This window comes from Anser cygnoides, chromosome 15 (genome assembly GCF_040182565.1).
Source record: "Anser cygnoides isolate HZ-2024a breed goose chromosome 15, Taihu_goose_T2T_genome, whole genome shotgun sequence".
Taxonomy (NCBI): domain Eukaryota; kingdom Metazoa; phylum Chordata; class Aves; order Anseriformes; family Anatidae; genus Anser; species Anser cygnoides.
Window position 1 is genome coordinate 5,052,053 of NC_089887.1, and position 19,784 is coordinate 5,071,836.

At 61.0% G+C, this 19,784-nt stretch overlaps 1 protein-coding gene across 1 annotated transcript; it reads right to left on the reverse strand.

The window, feature by feature from the left end:
• Positions 1–6,264: 6,264 nt before the first annotated feature.
• Positions 6,265–17,873, reverse strand: LFNG (LFNG O-fucosylpeptide 3-beta-N-acetylglucosaminyltransferase). Its single transcript, XM_066977608.1, has 8 exons — positions 17,412–17,873; positions 10,540–10,588; positions 9,772–9,871; positions 9,494–9,647; positions 9,248–9,333; positions 8,792–8,957; positions 8,301–8,386; positions 6,265–8,189 (listed from the first exon to the last, which is right to left on the reverse strand). The coding sequence occupies exons 1-8, from the start codon at positions 17,793–17,795 to the stop codon at positions 8,123–8,125; spliced, it is 1,092 nt and encodes a 363-aa protein (XP_066833709.1). The 5' UTR covers positions 17,796–17,873; the 3' UTR covers positions 6,265–8,122.
• Positions 17,874–19,784: the final 1,911 nt, after the last annotated feature.

Sequence of the window (19,784 nt, forward strand, 5' to 3'; positions counted from 1 at the left end):
TTCCTATTTATTGATTCACATTCTTTCCCTAGTTCGTAAACCTGCCTGAATTTTTATTACCTCTCATACATAGTGGTACATCCGTGGGCTAAGGACAGGAGGGAATAGGGCCATGAATTCTCATAGCTGTTAGGGAACGGAAAGAACGGGAGCGTGAGTGTCCTTTACTACAGAAATCGAAGCATTAGTGTCAGTCCTGCTAATGTTTATGTGACATTAAGTCTGTGCAGGTGTATTGGCAGGGCTGCTTCCTCTGGTCGCAGCTCTCGGCCTAATCTGGTTGCTGTTGGAAATCAGACTTTCTGATTCAATTTGAAGTCTGGACTGTTGCAGTTGAACCAGCCAGCTTCAAAACCAGCCCTCTGGAGAAAAAGGAGCTGTGCAGGCGTTCCTTCTGGGGGAAAGTTGCACTAATCCTGCTTCAGAAATGAGGTGTTTTCACCCGTTGTCCTGCACGGGCTGCAGCAGGGTGCCTGGGGGGGATGAGTTTTGGTGTGGGGAGGATGCTGACCACTGCACGCAGCCGGGTGTCTATCAGGGACCTGCAGGCACCACGGCATGGTGGCACCCACCAGGCTGCTGCGGCGATCCCTCCCTGTGCTGCTTCATTTACACCAGCACCAGGGCTTCGTTTTCAGGAGCAGGAGTACGGCCGTGGCCAAGCCGGACAGCGATATGCAGGGGAGGGATGGTGGCAGCTGCCCCGCTGCAGGGGCATCGATCTTGGGAAGGCCGCAAAATGTCCGTGCGGGCCTTCGGGAAGGTCGAACTAAAAACCTCCACCCGTCCGCAGTGTCTCTCTTGATGTTTTCTGCCTGAGTCAGTCGAACCAAGGGACTCGTCTCCCTCCCAGATTACCTGGTGCTGCTGTCAGGACCAGGCCAACACCCCTGGATGTCACCGCCATGTGGCACCGCCGGTCTGAGGGCTGCTGAGAGGGGACAGCTGCCCTCAGCCCTGTGGCCAAGCTGCAGGTCCTGGGCACCCTTCTCTGTGCTGGCGTTCTGCCCTGCTCCGCTCCCCCAGATTTTATGCGGACCTGTCCTACTCCCTTGGTGGGCCTGACTGGTGTGAGCGAGGGTTTCATTCTGTTAATTCTGTATTTGGTTAAGCACCGTGTGTATTTAGACTGAAACCCACTCCCGTGGTCACAAACCCATCAGTAAGGTGCAGAAACACCGATGGTTTTTTGCTGCCCCTTTCACCCTCGTGTGAATCTCAACAGAAACCAGTTTTCCTCCCCTCACAAATAATTGACAGACCAGCCTCCCCCCTTGTTTTTCCCCCTAACAGAGGGACCTGTGCGTTCCACCTTCGCCCCCTGCCCTGAGCTGATTAAACCCACTCTGAGGCGCAGGGGGCTTGGAGCAGCCAAGGGAAGCCGATGGCGTGAAGGAGAATAAAGCCCCCACCAGAGTCAGCACGTAAATATTTTACCAGGTTGACAGACTCCCACCAGGGATGGGAACATGCAAGGCCACCGGCCCGGTGACCTTTCCCAGTGCTTTCCAGCCGGCCGTGCCCACAGCCTCAGGTTTCGCTCAGCCTCCTACATGGGTCCCTTCTCCCCCAGGAGCCGGGGTGAAATATGTGTTTGAATAAACCTCGCCTTCAGATCAGCCTTCAGTAGTGGGCCCTTAGATCTCCGACCTCTAAGATAAGGGAGGGAGGGGTGCCCCGGGGAGACGCTTTCAAGTATCTGTGTTACTGGCGTGTGCTGAGCTGTGCCGACAGGAGCGGTGCCTCCAGGAGGTGGTGGTGCTTGGCGGCTGTTCTGTGCTGGAAAGCCAGCACGCTGGTGGCTGCTGGTGTGCCCGCTGGGACCGGTTACGTGCCTCTGTCCCTGGTCAGCGGCTGGGTGGTGACTCCTGCTGCCCGTGGCGGTGTGCATGCCGAGACCGAGGCTGGATTTGCCCAATTTCTTCCATTAACCGCACCTGAGAGCTGGGTCCGTGGCTCTCCTTCTCTTGCATACCTCCAGAGCTGCGATTCCTCACATTTCCCAGCCCAGGGAAAGCCAGTGGGCAGCCAGAATTGCATCTTGTCCTCTGCAACCCTCTCTGAAGCACCCCTGGTCCTGAGGAATGACCCCGTCACCCCTTCATGAATGCTCCCGGGAGCTCAGCAGCCTGCCCTTCCAGGACAGAGGATGCAGGGACCCGAGCTGGGAGCCCACTGGGCCTGAACAGCTGAGAGCAAAGCCTAAATGGGGAGAAACAGATCTGTCTGACCGCATGGGGATGCTGAAGTCCTGTTCTTGGCAGTCAGGAGGGTTTGAAGCGGAGGCAGCCGCAGGAGGAGCGAGGGGGGAGGCAGCAGCCCCGGGGCTCTGCAGGGCTCCTCTGCAGCTCCGTGGGGGCACACACGGCGGAGCAGAGGCCGTGACCTCCCGGCACATTTACCGGCAGCCTCCTGCCTGCTGGGGTGGCCCGGCAGGAGAGGAACAGAGCCTGGATGCGGCCACCTGGGGCCACGGGTCCAGCCACTGCGACAGAGCAGCCGGGCATGCTGCCGTGCCATCGCATGCGGCATGGGGAGAGGGGACGGGTGGTGGCAGGAGCAGAAGGACTTTCTTGTCCATGCCTCACGTCTCTGTTTCTGTATGCAGGATCGCACCGTGGTTTATCTTGGAGCTGCAGTCGGGAAGGGTCCTGCCTTAAAGCAGCTTGGGGCAGGCTGTTTCTCACAGCGAGCCCTGTGAAAATCCCCGCTCAGCCCTCAGGACAGGCTGTTAATCCCTCCTGGGTCCGTGCAGGGGCTTTAGGAGGTGTTGCAGATGCTGGTGATGAGAAGCTTTTCTCCCATCCACCCCCCCTTCCTCTTCCCACCAGCTGAACACCACGGGATGGGATGGGATGGATGCTCTTACCCCATAAATCACCAGGCACGCAGATGAGCTGCTCCAAACGCAGCTGCGTGGGGCTGCTGCAGGGATGGGCTGCTCCAGTCCCTGCTCCCCAAGGGGCTTATAAATCACTCTGTGCGCCCCAAAATGCCCAGAGCCTGCTGGGAGGGGGGGGGCTCCCTGCGCTGATGTGTGCTCAGGACCCTGCAGGATACGACCGTGCCGACCACGGAGGGGACTGTGGAGAGTTAGTGCCCGTGTTGGCCATGGCGCACCCATGTTCACGTCCTTTATGTCTTGGCTCTCGAGAAAAGTGCAGGGCAGTCCCTAGGATGTGGCCAAGGATCATCTGAAGTGTCACGGTGGTTTTAGTCCCCTGCACCCACTGGGGACAAGCACAAACCCAGCACGGTCCCCCCCCCAGTGAAGCCATCGCAGTGTGGGGAGGATGGAGGGGGACACGTCCACTGAGGACGAGGCCGGAGGGGTCGGCAGCAGGGCCTTATAGCGGTCCCACAGCTTTGGCTGGCAGCACCGTGGGAAGTGCTTCCAGCTGTGTTTAAGATGCTCGCTTCGTCTCCCGCTCGCCGCCTCCTTGCCAAGCAGCCAAAGGAGCAGAGGCAGCCCCGCTGCATGGCTGGAGAACCAGAAGCAGCAAGGATCTGGGAGTCCCGGGGGCGGGGGGCAGGAGGGGACTTGGTTTGGACAGGGACACAGCTGGTCTTAGAAAGCAGGAGGAGAAAAACACACTGTGGAAGGCTCAGCAATTCAACTTCAAGGGATGGATGCAGTAGGAAGGTGAGCAAGCTTTAGGGGGAGGTGGGAGATGGCCGGGAGCTGCTTTGGGGGCTGGCTGCCCTCGGCTTTCCAGCCCGTCCCACCGACTGCAGATGCTAGCGAGGGATTTTACGGGACATCCTCCTGTCCCATCCATGGGCTCAGCCATCCTGGTGCTGGGACACACGGCTCCCAAACGCAGGTCAATAAATGACAGCGAGGTGGATTGGATAGCCAGATGGCCGTGTGCGTTGTTTGGGTTCTGTGATTTGGCCGCTTTTACGCTCGTTTCCCACAAATGTTCCCCATTTGCTGGCCAGAGAGGCTGGAAGTGGAGCTTGGAGAGGATTCACACAAGGCTCTCCATCTCCCGTCATCCCCTCCCATCCCAATTCACAAATATTTCTCGCCGGGGCTGCTGCCAGGACTGGTGCTCATCCCATCGCAGCGCAAACACGAGTCCCCAGTGAAAAGCCTCTGCGCCACGGCGCTCCCGCGCTGCGAGCCGGCTGGGAAAGCAGCAACTCACACAGCATCCAGCACACTGAGTGACCCGAATGCAAGTTTTATTATTAAAAAAAAAAAAAAAAAAAAAAAGGGAGGTGAGAGAGCAGCAAAAATGACTAATGCAGAGCCTCACTCTCCGCCCTCCATGCTGCAATCCTCCCTGGGGGGGCCGGGGAAGCCTTCGGCACAGTGCTGGAGCATCTCTTGGGCACGGCGGTGTCACAGAGAGGTCCCCACATGGTGACATGTCCCCACCGAGCCAGGCTCGTCCTCTCCCTCTGTCCCAACAGTTTTGCTCCAAAAGGTACCGCGAGTTATTGGGAGCAGCCCCAGCTGCAGCGATCGTAAACAGGACGTCCCACACCAGCGCCGGGGGCGCAGATGAAAGCGGGCTGGCCTGTTGAGCCCGCCAAGTATGTGAGAGCAGCAGGGCTTGCTTTTGTTTTCCTTTTGTTTATTAATGCCTGTATTTATTTACTTTTCAGCCCGCGAGTAAGGAGGCTGGGAGCCTGGTGTGGGATGAACTGGCGGGCTTGTGTTCTGCCTCGGCTGCTCCCAAAGGCTTGCTGGGGTGCTTTTATTATTTTACTTTATTTTATTTTATTTTATTTTATTTTATTTTATTTTATTTTATTTTATTTTATTTTATTTTATTTTATTTTATTTTATTTTATTTTATCTTATTTTATTTTATTTTAATTTTATTTTATTTTATTTTATTTTATTTTATTTTATTTTATTTTATTTTATTTTATTTTATTATTTTATTTTATTTTATTTTATGTTTTAACACCCCCCCCACCCTCCAGACACAGTGCAGCACCCAGCCTTCCCCCCTGCCAAGGGGGGTCCCCACTCCCTACAGCCCCATCCCAGCACCCGGCTGCAGCCTCCGTCTCCCCTTGGCCTCCCCCTTAGGAGGATGATGACGATGATGATGGTGAACACAGGATTTGGGCTGGTTTTGCCAGAAACGTGCCCTTGGCACCCACTCTGCTTGGATGACCCAGGGAGGGCAAGGCTGCGGAAGGGGTGAGGGCGCCTGGGGCTCCTCCAGCCCGACCCCGCGCTGCCGGGAAGTGCCCGCGGCCCCATGAGCAATAGGAAAACGCGCGGGCGAGCGGCGGGTGGCACGGCTTCCTGCGCCTGACGCAGTTTCCCTTCTGTGACCCCGTGCCGGGAGGGGTGCGGGGGGGGGGGGGGGGGTGAAGCGGGGACAGGGGATGGAGAGGTGCCAAACCCTGCACCCTCTGCACAGCCGGGGCCAGGCGGTTTCGCAGGGCTCGCTTTCCACCACCCCCTCTTTGTCCAGGGCACTTTTGGTCTCTCCCTTTTTTTGGGGGTGCCAGTTTAGGGCGATGCTCGGTTCCCTTCTGCATGCAGCAGCCCCAGAGGGGGCTGCTTGGGGGGGGGGGGGGGGGGGGGGGGCTTTTGGTTCATTTTGGGGCTGCCTGAAGGGTGTGTGTGTGTGTCAGGGGGAGGGGGTTGTTGCTTTAGCACATGCTGACTTCCTGCTAGGATGTATTTTTAGCAAGGCCAACCCATGATAACCGAGAAATTCAAGCGAAACTGTAAAGTAAGTGTGTGCCTTGAAAAAAAAAAAAAAAAAAAAAAGGTAATAAAAGATGCTGGGTAAAGAGGAAGGCGGGGGGGGGGCTGGGGAAGGAGATGACTGTGGCAGATGAAAGCTGCTCTGGTTGCACAAACAGCGCTGGGTTTAGGAAGCAGGGGGGCAGACCTGCCGCTGGTGCCACAGCACACGCAGGCTGGGTGTCGGCGGTTCCTGGTGTCGGAGGGAAGGGGCTCGGGCCCCCCGCAGCCCCCGGCCTTCCCACGCACACGCCTGCCGGCCGGCTGTTAACACCCCCCTGCTAACAACCGGCTCTCACCTCGCCCCCACCTCCGCTCCCACCCCAGAGCCTGGGAAAACCCATTCCCGAGGTGCTAAGCCCTGATGGAGCCTTTTGGGGAAGGGAAGGAGGAGATGATCCCCCCCCTCCGTGGGATGCAAAGGGGCCGGTACCCGTGAGAACAGAGGGGGATACAGGGGCAAAGCCTCTCCGTGCATCCCCGAGAGCTTCGTTAGGGACAAAAACAAGCGCAGCCCATCCGTAAAGAGACACCGGAGCCCAGGACCAGGTGACTGTGGTCAGCAAAAAGCTGCTTTATTGGTGACGGCTCCCACGGGGGCCCCGTGGCAGCGATCGGGTTCAAGTCCCTGAGAACACGCTGTCCATGCTGGTTCCCCAACCCACACCTATTGCTTTTAAACACATCCTAGTTACAAAAAGCACAGAGTGACGTTCCAGATACTGGAACATATAAATTAAGGTAAGTGATAGTTACAAGACATCGCAATTTTTTTTTTTCTTTCTTAAACAGATTATCAGAAGGTTGTTTTTTTTTTTTCTGATCCACAGAAAACGTATAAAAAGCATTTTAAAATCTACATAATTCTTAATGTTGCTGGTTTTGGTTTTTTTTTGTCTTTTTTTTTTTATATATAAAAAAGGCACAGTAAAAAAATACTGGCACAATAACATATTTACAACGCACCCATTATGGGCTATCTTCACTCAGCTTCAGGTTGGAAACATTCGGCTCCAGCTCTGCCCGCTTCTCCCCGGGGAGTGCGGGCTGGCAGTGGCCACGGGGGGATGCAGGACCCCTGTCCCTTCCCGCACTGCCCAGCGCTGGGCTAAATCCATCCCTGGCTCACGGCAAATTTTGCTCTGGCAGCATTTCCCAAACCATTTTTGCTCCTGCTGTGCCTGGAGGAGTGGGACACCGCTCTTTGGCCCCCCAGTGCTGGCCTTGCTGCAGGATGCACCCCATGTAGGAGCAGGAGCAGAGCCAGGGGAAGAGCCTGCGATGGTGTGGGGAGACATCTGCTCTTTTGGGGTGCCCGTTGCCCACCAGCCACAGGCAGAGAGCAATGGCCGGGCTGGGAAACGCTGCCGGCCTGCGGTGGGTGCCCATCCAGCCAAGCACCTCTCGGGCACTGCAGCCGCCCCGGCAGCACCCACTGGAGGATGCGTGGTGGGGGGACACCCACATGGCCCCCAAGGACAGACCCTGAAGTGCTACTTTGCAAAGGCGCAGGGTGCCCGTGCTCAGCCTGCCTGCACCCGCAGCCACCCCGCTGTCGGGCAGGGAGGTGGCACCGGAGGGAGACACCTCAGCGCTGCGCAAACACAGCTCTGGAAAAGCCCTCCTCCCGCCCCCCGTATTTATAGAAAGCCTTTAAATTAGTCTCTATAAATAGTGCATAGATTTACGCCGCTGAAAACATTTCAGCGGATGTAGGGAGCTCCGGGGAATGGAGCGAATGCTGGTGGTGCTGGGCTTGCCAAGCCACCCATCTGCCCCACGGTCTCCCTCTGTGGTAGCTGATGAGCACCCAGCAGTTTTGCAGCACTGCAGTGTGTCCCAGCATTTGCCGTGGCCAGGTTAAAAAAATAAAGACTTTGCCTGTGAGGAGCCAGAGCCTCAATGCTGAGATTTTGGGGGCTGGGAGAAAGGATGGGGACAGGTTAGGGGTCTGCGGGAGCAAGGAGGGGTTAGAGCTGAGGGTGGGGAGGCACACACCAAAAAAAAAAACACCTTAACATCTGGAAGGAAAGAAAGAAAAGCAATCCAGGGTGAGGCAGAGCTGCGCAGCACCGGCTGCCGCTCCCCACGCATGGCGCGGGGCTGGCCGGCGGGCGGGGGGCTCGACCCAGGCGAGGCAGCCCCCCCGTGCCCCGGGGTTAAGTGCTCAGGACCCGTCCGTGCCCGCCGTCCCGGAGCGGGCAGCGGGGGCGCGCGGCCGGGCAGGCAGGGCAGGGGACAAGGGGCCGCACAGCAGCCTTCAGTACACACACACTGTGCAATACCACAGCAACGACGGCCGGCCGGAGGGCCGACACGGCCGCACGCACACACGCAAGGTCCCGCACGCCCGTCGGATACCGGGGAGACTCGGGACGAGGTTGGGAGGGGACACGCATCTCCCTAGTACACCACGTTGGCGGGGCACCACGGCGTGTCGGGGTACAGCAGGCAGTGCACGGAGCGGAACCTGCGGAGGAGAAGAGCGGTGCTGAGCACAAGGTGGTGGTGGCCACGTGGTGGCACGGCCCTGAGGGGGGTCCCTGCCGGCGGGGTGCGGGATGGGACCCCCCCATCTCACCTGGATGGGTCCTCCTCGACGGAGAAGGCTCCCTTCATGTGGATGGAGTTGCGTTTGTTTTCGAACATGCCGTAGCTTAGTGTCACCTAGGGGAGAAAGCACGGGAGGGTCAAGCAGCCGACGTGGCCACGAGGATCGATCGGGGGGCTGCAAAATTCACCCTGTTTCTCACAGCCTCCTGGGACAGGCTGATGGGGCTTGCACATCTATCATGTCTCGGCTGAGATGCCCAATTTTTAGGTGGCTCAAGGTAAAGGTGACCCCTCCTTGCACTGCAAAGGGATCCCACCAACGAGCCTCAGCTGAAAATCTCATTGTAGGGCACTTCATTTGGGGATTTCAGCCCTTAGCTCCAGGGCCCAACCCTGCAGACCCTGCTCCCAGGCTCCCAAAATCCCATTGCGTGCCTACACCACAAAGGATAAAACCATACAAAGGTACCAACCATCCCAACCCCTCCATCCAGCCCAGGGCCCTCGGGGCAGGGTTACCTGTTTGTGGATCTCCGTCTTGGGCACCTGGTGGAGGTTCTCCAGATGCGAGTGGAAGAGGTTGCTCCGGATGAGCTTGACGCCCAGCACGGACTCGATGATGTAGCCGATGGTGCAGTCGTCGGGCAGGCGGATCTTCTCCGCCGTGCTCATGAAGTGGCCCCCGCTGTGGGGAGACAAAGAGGAGCTGCAGCGGAGCGAGGCCCGGGGGGATGTGGGCACCCCGCGGGGCCTGCGCTTGGCTGCTGGGCACCCAGCCCGGCTCTAATTAAAAGACAATTAGGGGTATTGAGGTCCTTTCTAGCTCGTTTCCAAGCCCCTGCAGAAGCCCCCATCAAGGCAAAGCGAGCCAGGTGGTGGGACATGTTCAAACATCCCCAAAGGTGCTGTCAACTCTTCCGTGCCCCGCTGGGACCGTGACGGGTCCCGCTGGGGGAGCAACGCCAGCGCTCTTACCTGGCCCACGGGCTCATCTTCAGCGCCAGCCCCCGGCTGATGCAAAACCCTGCTCCTCCCGTGGCAAACCAGAAATGCACAGGGTGCTGCGAGAGAGGGGAAGCAAAGGCAGTGAGACCTCCTCGGGCTGGCCCAGACCCCGGCCCGCATTAAACCAGCCCCAACCTCCCCCCCCCTCCAGCACCACGGGAGCTTCCCGCGGGGCGCTGCTGCCACGGCGGTCCCCCCGTCATGTCCCCCCCTCACCATCTTGTTCTCGCTGATCCTCTCCGTGGCCTGGATGGGCCGGTCCAGGCTGGGCTTCCCGATGTAGATGTCCTGCGTGTGGGGGTAGCTGGAGAGCAGCTTCACCAGCGTCCGCACGTTCACGTAGTTGTCGTCGTCCACGTGGCAGAACCACCTGCAGCGGCGGCAGCAACCGCGTCACGCTGGGCCGGGGCAGCTCCCCGCCTTACCAGGGCCGCCCAGGCCCTGTGGTGAATTACAGCCCCGAAAGGCAAACCCCGTCCCCAAGCACCGCTTACTTTCTCCCGGACTCGATGAACTTGTCGTACTCCACGGCCATCTTGCAGGACAGGGCCTGGCGGCTGTGGGCGGCCGAGCAGTTGGTGTTGATGACGTTTCCTGAGGGAAGAACTGGGGTTAAAACGCCGGTGCTGGGGCATCACGCTCCCCCCAGACGAGGATGCTTCACCCCAGGTATGATGGGGGGACGAAACCCCACGGGCTTCATGCTCGGTGGTGCCTGTGCCATGTTGTTTTGGGCAAAAAGCAAACTTTGGCTCTTAGGTGCACGTGAGATGAAATGGGGTTGTATCCCAGGGCTCCCCATCCTACATGTAATGCCACCCGACATCACCCCGCCTGTGCCCCTAGCACCCTGGGAGCAAGGAGGATGGATGGAAGGGGCAGGAGGGAATGGGGCTGGCTTCTCCACCCGGGATGCGACAGCCAAAGCCCTTGCTCTGTTCCCACTGCCTTTTCCCACAGCGGCCACCTGTTATTTGCTTGCCCAGCTCGAAGGGAATCGCTTCCCGGCCTGAAAGGGAGTCATTTGCATGGGGAGAATAGGCTGAGCTGACCCCGACCCCGGGCAGCGGCTGCCAGATAAACGTCCCCACGAAACCCCGGGGTCTAAACTGCAATGTTTTTGACTGTTTTTTGGCATTCCCTAGGGCATGCAACGCAACAGCCATGCTCCCTGGTTGGGGGAACACCCCAGCACAGCCCCAGGCACCGGCCACACTCAGCCAGGTCACACACACACAAAGGGCCAAGGGCCACTGACTCACGTGCTTGCTTCTTCAGCTCTTCATCCTCCCCGTCTGTGAAGATGAAGGTCTGAAAGAGAAGATGAGACACCTTTGAGGACCGTGGGGCTGAGGCCACATGGCTCTGGACACGTCCCAGCAACCCAGGGCAGAGCGAGGGACCAGTCCCCATGGGGCACCATCGGTGACTTCTCCCTCCTGGCTAAAACCCAAAGCAGCACCAGGGTGCTGAGCAGCCCTATAACATTCTTGCCCTTGGATTGAGGGGCTTGGATCAATCCTCTATTTACACAGCTCCTTCCTAGAGCCTGGAGCATCCCCATCCTCTTGCCCTTCCCACGGGGGCAGCAGCGGCGTGGAGCAGCCCGCTGGCACCCATACAGGATTTCGGGAGAGGCAAGGGCTGACCCGGCACGAGGTGGACACACGGAGAGGAGCGGGGAGCGGGTGCAGCTCCGGAGCTCCCTCCTTCCAAGCAGGGACTTCAGACTCCAGCTGGAGGGACCGGCACGTGCAGCAGGGATGCCAAAGCATCCCTGGGCCCTCCCCAGGCAGGTGTGTTTGCCCACGGCACCAGGTGCCAACCGTGTCCCCACCTGTGTCAACAGCACGCTGCGGTCCCCGGCCGCTTGCACAACACCCCTGGGGTGGAGGAGCCGGCACCCACGGGTGCCTCCGGCCAGCTCCAAGGAGGGGACCGTCCCCCGCCACCTGAGCTGCCCGCCCGGCTGCACTCCTCTATTTACACAGCTAATTCCTGGCATATGTCGCCCGGGGAAGGGGGGGGGCCGGGGGCCGCTGTTCGGCCTGGATTTGGGGAAGGGCGAGAAGCAGGAGCAGAGAATAGGGGGTGGGAAAGGCACCGCGATCAATCAGCGCGCAGCAAACAAAGCTGGGGGAGAGAAACCACAACCAGCTGCCAAGCGCTATTAAAAACCAGACGTGCACAAAAGGGCAAAGGAGGAAAGACAAAAGGGCTGGGGGGGGGGGAGGCAGGAGGCGGCGGGGGGGGGCACGGGGCCCGAGCGCTGGGGCTGAAGAATTACAGGCGAGCTGGAAATTCGGTGCCACCCCGCGGGCAGCCGGCCCCAGCAGCGCGCTGGGGTTTTGTGGTTTGTTTGAGGAGGGAGCGGGGCCACGACAATAGCGGGTGCGCGGGGCTGACTTTACTCAGTGGAGGAGAGTTAAGCGGGCAGCAGCAGTCATTAGCATACAGCTGCGCTGGTTAACCCGGCGCCGGCTTTGCTCAGGGCCCGGGCGAGCAGCGAGGGCGGCGGGGAGAGCAGAGACTTGCTGGAGGGATGAACGGGAGGGTGCGTTCCTGGGGACAGGGCTACAAGTGACCTTTCGGGCTTGGAAAGGGGAAAAGAAAAAAAAAAGTGTGGTGGAGAAGGTGGAAAGGCAGTTCTCACAAATGCACGGCCAAGCGCCTGCTGTGCGTGCCTGGTTTTGGGGTGGACAAGGGTCAGCCCCTAAATGGGTCGGTAAGGGTTGGAAGATGTGGGACCTGCTGACGAGGAGGGGACGGCTGTGGGATGGGGACCTCGGTCCGTCAGCTGCAGGGCCGAGGGCGTCCTTGGCACCCCAGGATTGTCAGGAGGAGCTGCCCAGGGATGGTGGAGATGATCACACCACAAGCACTGCCTCACCCACCCCAAGGCGCGTGGGGCCTGCTACGTCCCCATCCACCTCCAGCCGTGCCTCTGCTCAGGCGAGACAGAAAACGTTTGAAAATGTTTGCTTGATTAGATCAGAAGCGCCGTCCAGCAACTGTGCCTTCAGCCGCTCCAAAAATAACCCCACAGCCCATCCTCCGGCCCAGCCGCTATAAATAGGCCACGGGACAATTGTTTATTGCCGGCCCGCACCGAAAGCCCTCATCCTACCGAGCCATCTTCCCCCCCCCCCACCTCTCCCTGGGCACACCCCCGCAGTTTTCCCAGGGCAGGTGGGAGCAGGTGGCACCTTGGGGACACCATGGACCAAGCAGAGGGGCACCCAGCCCTGCACGTCACCCTGCAGGTTCCCCACCTCCTGCTGCCAGAGCCCAGCCAGGTATTTCAAATCAAAACCAAAATATATATATTTTTAAAATATATTTATCTGCCTTTCTTCTACAGGAGCCGTGCCCTTCGTGCACAGCCCTCTGGCCCCGGGCAGGATCAGGCACTTGGAGGTGTCAGGGAACTGGGGAGGAAAGGAGCCAGGAAAGGAGAGGGGCAAGAAGGCACCGTGTCCAGGGGATGGGGGAAAGCCGTGGCTCAGCCTTCCCCTGGGACCAACCATCCTACAGCCAGGGATGGGGCTGGGCTCTGCAAGTATAGCCCAGGGATGGGGAAAAGGACACAGGCAGGACCCCGCCGGTGGCTTTGCTGGTCCCTGCTCAGCTGGGACCAGGCAAAACACGGCCAGAGCTGCAGCTCCAAGGGCTGGCTGTGAGGGGCAGCACCCCAAGCAGGCTTCGTGCTGTCACATCCCCTCGCACCCTCACCCAGCACAGCCCGCAGCAGCCACAGCCTTGACGCGGGGACCCATTTGCAGCAGGATGGGACACCGCAGCCACAAGCTGTCCCCTACAGCCAGCCCCAACAGCGGCATCACCAGCCCATCTCCCACACAGAGGGCCCCCAGCCCTTGCGCTTACCCCTCCCCATCTCCCCCATCGCCAGCTATGTCACCGATGGGGTCCGAGACCTCCTGCCACCCCACACAGTTAATTTCCCTGCAGGGCAGAGGAGAGGAAGGGCCCGCTCCCGGCACGCTGGCGGCCGCCCTGCCTGCCCAGACCCCTGCCCCGGGAGGCGCAGGAAGCCTCATTGTTCTCCAAAGTGCAACTTCAAGAAACACAGGATGCCAAATCCCCGCCGAACAATAGCTGCCCCGCTGAACGCAGCCCCGCACAATGTGGCCAGGCAGCACAGAGGCACCCCGGGGTCCCCATGGCCAGGGGATGGTGGCAGCCCCCAGTCTGCCTGCGCGGGGATAGGAGCCCCCCAGCCGCCTCTGGTCCCCTGGGGAGGGCCGTTTCTTTATTATTTTTTTTTTTTCACCCTCCCCTCCATTTCTCCTTTCGCAGTGACTCATTTCCCCTCCTCTGAGCGAGCTCGTGGGTTGCTCTGAGCTTGGTGCTGTGCAAAGCATCCCGTGGGCCGGGCCAGACGTGGGGGCAGCCTGCCTTCTTCCTCTTATGCCACGTTTCAAAGCGGTCCAGGGGGGCTGCCAGGGCTGACGCACACCCAGCAGACATCACACCTGCCCCCCCCCTTCCCCTGCCAAAAACGGGAACCTCGGCCAGGAGAGCCCCGCAACCCCACAGCTCACAAATCCAGCGCCTTCCCCATCACATCTCACTTCCCCATGCTGGAAGGGGATGGAGCACCCCAGCACCCCCCCCGCAGCACCCGGGGGGGCTGGCAGCCCCTTTCACCCGAAGAAAAAGAGGGAAGCAGCCGCTCGCTCAGCACGAGGGCCCTGGGGCGAGGCGGTGAAGGGGTGCTGGGTTTGAAGCCCCCGCCGGGATGGGGTGCGTTGGAGGAGCAGCCCCTCAGGGAGGTGTGGGTGCTGCCAGAGCAGGTCTCTGCCCAGCTTTCTGTCCCCTCCAGCAGATGTTTGCTGCAAACAGCCCCGCTCCAGCCTGCGGTGGTTGGGAGGGAAAGTCCCCACCTCGCCTCGGCGGGCAGGGAGCAGCACAGCAGCCGTGTCCCTGTCCCCATGGCTTTCCCCGGGATGGGGTCCGGGCTGGCACAGCCCCGCAGAGCCAGGGAAGGGGCTCACAAGGCTCTGGCGAGAAGCCGAGGGCCTTTCCTCCCCCTGGCTCCTTGCAGCAAGAGGAAGAATCCTCCACTGTAATTTTAAATGCTATAATTTTTTAATAACCTCCGTGCAAACAATGAGCTCATTGTGCAGCCGGGGTCCCCCGCCCTCCCGCCTGGCGCTCCACGCACGCCGCTTGCCTGTGCCGAGGCCGGCAGCATCGTTAGGGGCAGGCAATTAACAGGCAGGCAATTAACGGCCCTGACAGCGCCCTGTCCCTGCTCACCCCCCCCACAACCACCCTGCCTCCCAGGCTGCCCAGGGAGGGATGCTCACACGTGAGCCGAGTTGAGCAGTGCTCAGCACACCCCAGGGCATGGCCAAGGGATGGAAGGGACCCAAGGGACAGGAGGCACAAACAGCCTCCCCCACCCCAGCTCCCCAGGGGGCACCCAAGCAGGACGCGTGCCCATTTCCCCCCCCCCGAGGACACGAACTCTGGCCAAGGTGCTAAAGAAATTTTGGGAGCCGCCAGGCCAGCGGAGGAGCGTGCTCTCCGGAAGGCAAATGCAGGCGCCTGGAGCAGGAATTTTTCAAAGCCTGCAATTATCATGCCAAGTGGAAGGGGGGGGGGGGAAAATGAGCAGCTCCCACGCAGGCGGGATGACAGCCCAGCACAGCCCAGCACAGCCCAGTACAGCCTGCGGGCACCGCAGCATGCGCCGAGCACCCGCTGCCCTCGGTGCCCCAGGGACCTGGACGTTTCTCGTGCAATTCTGCCACTGCAAAGCACCCGACTGAGCAGGAAACCCGTGGGTTTGGGTGGTTTGGACTAGCTTGGCATCCAGGACTCGTGCATAATGGCCACTTTCCTCCTCCCCCCTCTATTCTTTCAAGTGTAAAGTTTCCCCCAGGCTGCACTCCAACGGCCTAAGGATACAAATGCCGAGACAGCTGGAAAAGCTCCCCAAAGCGAGGAGGGGAAAACCCCACAACTCTTCCCCAGTGCCACCTGTCTGGCCTTGCTGGTTCAAGGCAGGGAGCAGGCTCTGAAGGCAGCCGAGATCTGCCCTCTGTGCAGAGAGAAAAGCAGGAAGGAGAAGGGGGTGCCCGGTGCATGAGCCCATTGCAGCGGGGTGGAAGGGACAGACCACAGGAAGCAGGGGCTATTGTAGGCAGAACAAAGAGTGGGGAGGAAGAACACAATAGCTATTCCCCCTATCTGCCAGGGTGCAGGCTGGAGCTACCTGCCAGATTTAACCCCTTCTTGCCAGAGCTCGCATCACCCCTCCATGGAGCCTGGCTAACCGAGAGCCACGAGAGAGACTTCGGGAGGAGGAAAGGGGGGAAGGAGGCACTGCGCCAGGCAAGGGGATTCTCAGCCCTCGGGCAGGGGCTTCCCCCACACACCCCTGTGCTGAAAGTGAGAGGGCCGGGATGAGACGGGCCTGACTCAGACCAAGAGAGCCGTTGGGGCGCAGGCAGCCCCACCGCAACCCGGGGCACCAGCGGGGAGGTGATGCACGAACCGCGTAGGACGGGGCAGGGATGGAGAGGAGCCACACGGCACCAACACCAAAAAACCACCACCAGACAGCTTGGCCCCAAGCTCGGAGCAGCCCAGGGTGCCCTAAAGTTTCCCCAAAGCAGAGGCAGGGTCAGTGGGGGAAGGCTGGAGCCGACGCCAGCAGCGCGCGGGCTCGTCCCCTCCGTCCCCGCGGGAGTTTGCGCCGCCTCCAGCTCGCTCCGCAGCTCCTTGTCCTCAAGTGCTGCACAAGGGCCGTCACTCAGCGGCTTGGCTTGTCAGTCGGGCACCTCGCCGGGCTGCGGCCCCCCTGGCTTCATGGCCCTCATCTCTAGGCAACCTGACCTGGACACGGCCGGCTCCGGCTCCCCCGTTCCCATGGAAAGTGCCACACAAGAGGCTGCGAAGCCTTTTCTCTGCGCCGGGAGAAAAGGGGCTTTGTTAGCTTGCCCAGGGGGACAGCGTGAGAGCCGAGGCTCGGGTCTCTGGGAATCCAAACGGACAAACGAAGCAAAACAAAACAAAAAAAAACAGAAGAAAGCCGGGGCTCGCAGGAGGGAGGGAAGGGGGGAAGAGCAGCCATTCCCAGGATCATCTGTAGGTGCTCAAAGAGCGTTTCCCCCACCACCACCGCTCTCCACCCCCTCACAGTGACAGCGGAGCATAAAAGAGGCTTCCATTAAATAACCGTACCAGGGAGAGACGGCAGAGCCACTGCCAAGTCCCGGCGACCTGAGCAAAAAGAGGGACAAGATCCACAGGAGAAAAAAATAGTAAAAACGAAAAAGAAAAGTCAGCGCGCTTGGAGTAACGTGCAGGAGCCGAGTGCGCCCACAAGGTCCAAGGGAACTGAGCAAAGGAAGGAGGCACGGGCAGGTCGAGCCCCCTTCTTCCCTCCCAGCCACTCCAGGCTTCCGAAAACCACCGAGGAACAATTCCAGGCCAGGAGGAAACACGTGAAGACAGTAGGACGGGAGGGTTAGGACGAGGCGTAACTTACTCGGGAAGCTGACTAAGGCTAGAAAGAGTGCCTTAAGAGCAGATGGCACGGCACATTTCCTAAGAAAGCCCCCCCCCCCTTTTTTTTTTTAATCTCTTTCTGAGCTTGAAGGACACAGCAGGGCTGCCAGGACGGGGTGTCACCAAGCTCAGGGCTGGCACCGGCTGCAACTGCCCCAGCACAGGCGAGCCGGAGCAGACCAGTGGGAGCCCCCAGTGCTGCCCAGATCCTGCCGAGGGGACCGGGAGCCTGGGCACAGCTCTCTGAGGCCTGTGTCCCCTGGGCAGCCCAGTGCCTGCACCCCCGGGACCCCCCAGGGCAACCTAGGAGGGCGCCGGGGCTGTACCCAGCACCGTGCCTCAGTTTCCCCACTGGAAACCCTTCGAGGCAGCCGGGCAGAGCCGAGGGCTGAGTTTTTGTGCACCACACTTCACGGGGAGCCCGGGGCAGGGGTGGCCGAGCCCTCTCCATCACTCCCACACCCATCACTCACCCTCCCCAAAACCACCCGAATCTCCCCCAAAACACCCCCGGCGCTCGGTGCCACCGGGCGGGCGGGCGGAGGAGGTGACACCCGCCTTGTCCCCGGCCCTGCCCCGCCGGTCGCGACCTTACCATGTCGCGATTGCGGGAGATCCAGGTGTCGAGCAGCAGCTCCAGGCGCGCCTTGTGGAACTTTTTGGTGGTCTTGACGGCGATGAAGACGTCGCGGGGGGAAATGTCCTCGGCGGGCGGCCGGGGGGGGCTCGGGGGGGCGGCGGGCACCTCCCGGCGGGCTCGGCTCAGCCTCCCGAAATAATCGGCGAAGCTGCGGAGGCCGCCGGAGCCCTGCGCCGCCTGCCCCGCCGCCCCCAGGCTCTGCAGCGCCCGCTGCGCCCCGCCGGCCTCTCCCCTTGCCAGCCCCGGCCTCCCCGGAGGCTCCACCATGAGCACCAGGAGGCAGGTGAACATGGAGCCCACGAGGGACAGCAGCAGCTTCCTGCCGCAGCTCTTCAGCATCCTCCTCCACCTCCTCCACCGCCGCCTCCGCCTCCACCTCCTCCTCCCTGCCGCCCCGCTCCGCCACCAGCCGCGCTCCGCCCGCGCCGCCGCCGCCGTCCCCGCCGCGCGCCGCCGCCGCCGCTTTTAAACCGCCCCCGGCCCACCCGGGGCGGGCCCGGCTCGGTACCGCCCCCACGCGTGGCCGTGGGGCGTGGGCAGCCCCTGCTCCTGCCCCTGTCCCTGCACGCCCCTTGCGAGCCCCCTGCGCCCCCCCTTCGAGCCCCCTGTGCGCCCTCTGCGCACCCCATGCGCGCCCCTTGCAAGCCCCATGCGCGCCCCTTGCGACTCCCCCCTGCGCGTCCCCTGCGAGCCCTCTGCGAGCCCCCTGCTCGGGGGTCGCCTGTGCCACAGCCACGTCCCCCGTGTCCCCCCCCCCGGGGGGCTCAGGGGGCTGCCCGCTGCTCCCGGCCCCCCATCAGGGTACCCCGGTGCCCGTACGCCATCAGCCCTCGGCCGACCCGCGCCCCTCACGCTTCCACCAGGCTGCTGGGGAAATTGGGGATGGGGAGGCGAGGGTCGGATCCTGCCCTGCTTGGGCAGAGCTGGAGGAAGTGGCAAGGGTGGCGGACCCCGTCCCGCGTGGTATGGAGCTGGTGCCGGTGGGCAGCCCCCGCAGCGCAGGCTGAAAATAAATCCTGTGGGGGTGTCCCCAGTGACTGCTAGCCATGGTAACGACGCCTTGCGAAACGAGACGCTGTTTTCCCCGCCAGGCGGTGGGAAAAGTGGGGGCTGCGAGGGAAAACTGATTGGGAAGTGCTCCTGGATGTGCCATCAACCTGCTATTTTACTGACGCCAAATGCCAGGGTTTCTTTCCCCCCTTATCCCCGTCTCGCCAGGCAGGGAGCTCTCGGGGTTTTCTCTCCCACCACATGCTGTGTCTGCTACAGGGAGGCGGATTTGGGTTTGGGCCTGGGCTGCTCGGTAATGCCATAATCAGGGGCTGCTGCATTTTTGGGCAGGGCCCTTGTCCAACTTGCATTTTTCCTGCTGTCACGTGCTCCATTCATCTCTGGCACGGCATAAACAATGCTCATAATACCAGGCAGGACGAAGCAGGGAGGCAGCTTCCTCGGGCAAGCCCCAGCGTCTGCCTTCTGCTGGGTTTGGGATCTACATAACCCCGCTCAGCCCTCCAACCCTGGCCCCGGGCTGCGAGTGCTGGGGGAGGCTGTGGACGTGGGTTTGGTTTTGCATGGCACTGCCCACGTCTGGGGAGGGACCTGTCCTGCCAAAGAAACCTCCAATAATAAAAGAAAAAAAAATAAAATAAAGCAGTTAGACCATACAAACACAGGAACCAAATCCCACAGTCACCACTTCCCGCTATTGCTGCAGAGCCCGGCCTTCAAGCCTCGGCTTTCTTTTCCTCGGGCGCCTTTTGTCTCCAACCCGATGGCACAGAAACCGTGGCTCGAGAGGCAGCTGAAAAGCCCGACCGGCAAAACTCCGAGTGAAGAAAGAGCGCCTTTCTCCGCGAGCCAAAAGGGGAGGAAACACACTTGTCCCCCGACCAGCTGCTCTCCCGCTCCCGCAGCCTCGGAGGTGGCCGGGGACACGTGCCGCGGCCAGATGTTGGGGTCCCGGCCGGCGCCGCGGGGCTGGTGACAATGCGGGCTCTGTGTGCCCCGAGCGACGCGGTGGGGTCTGGAAGCCACCGTGCCACCGGCACATGGGTCCCCTGGGGCCACACTAACCCTGTTCCCGAGGCCAGCTTGCCGTGGTGGTGGAGGAAACCTTTCTTTCATCAGCATTGTCCCGCCGGAACGCAGCTCCCCGGGGATCGGCCGTGTCCCCGCAGGCTTCCTCTCGAGGCGCCTGGCCTTCTGGCTCAGCCCTCGCCTGCCACACAGATGTCTCCGGCCAGGCACCGTGCTGCTCGGGGAAAGGGGACGGCGTGATGGGGTGAGCCGTCCCCACGCCTGCCCCCGCTGGGTGGCACCTGCAGG

What these genes read in the sequence shown, in the direction of transcription:
- LFNG (XM_066977608.1), bottom strand. Translation starts at nt 17,795, where the DNA reads ATGCTGAAGAGCTGCGGCAGGAAGCTGCTGCTGTCCCTCGTGGGCTCC. An exon ending in AGAGCTGAAGAAGCAAGCAC is followed by an intron (nt 9,872 to 10,539) that starts GTGAGTCAGTGG and finishes TTCTTCCCTCAG; the next exon opens with GAAACGTCATCAACACCAAC. An exon ending in AAGATGAGCCCGTGGGCCAG is followed by an intron (nt 8,958 to 9,247) that starts GTAAGAGCGCTG and finishes GTCTCCCCACAG; the next exon opens with CGGGGGCCACTTCATGAGCA.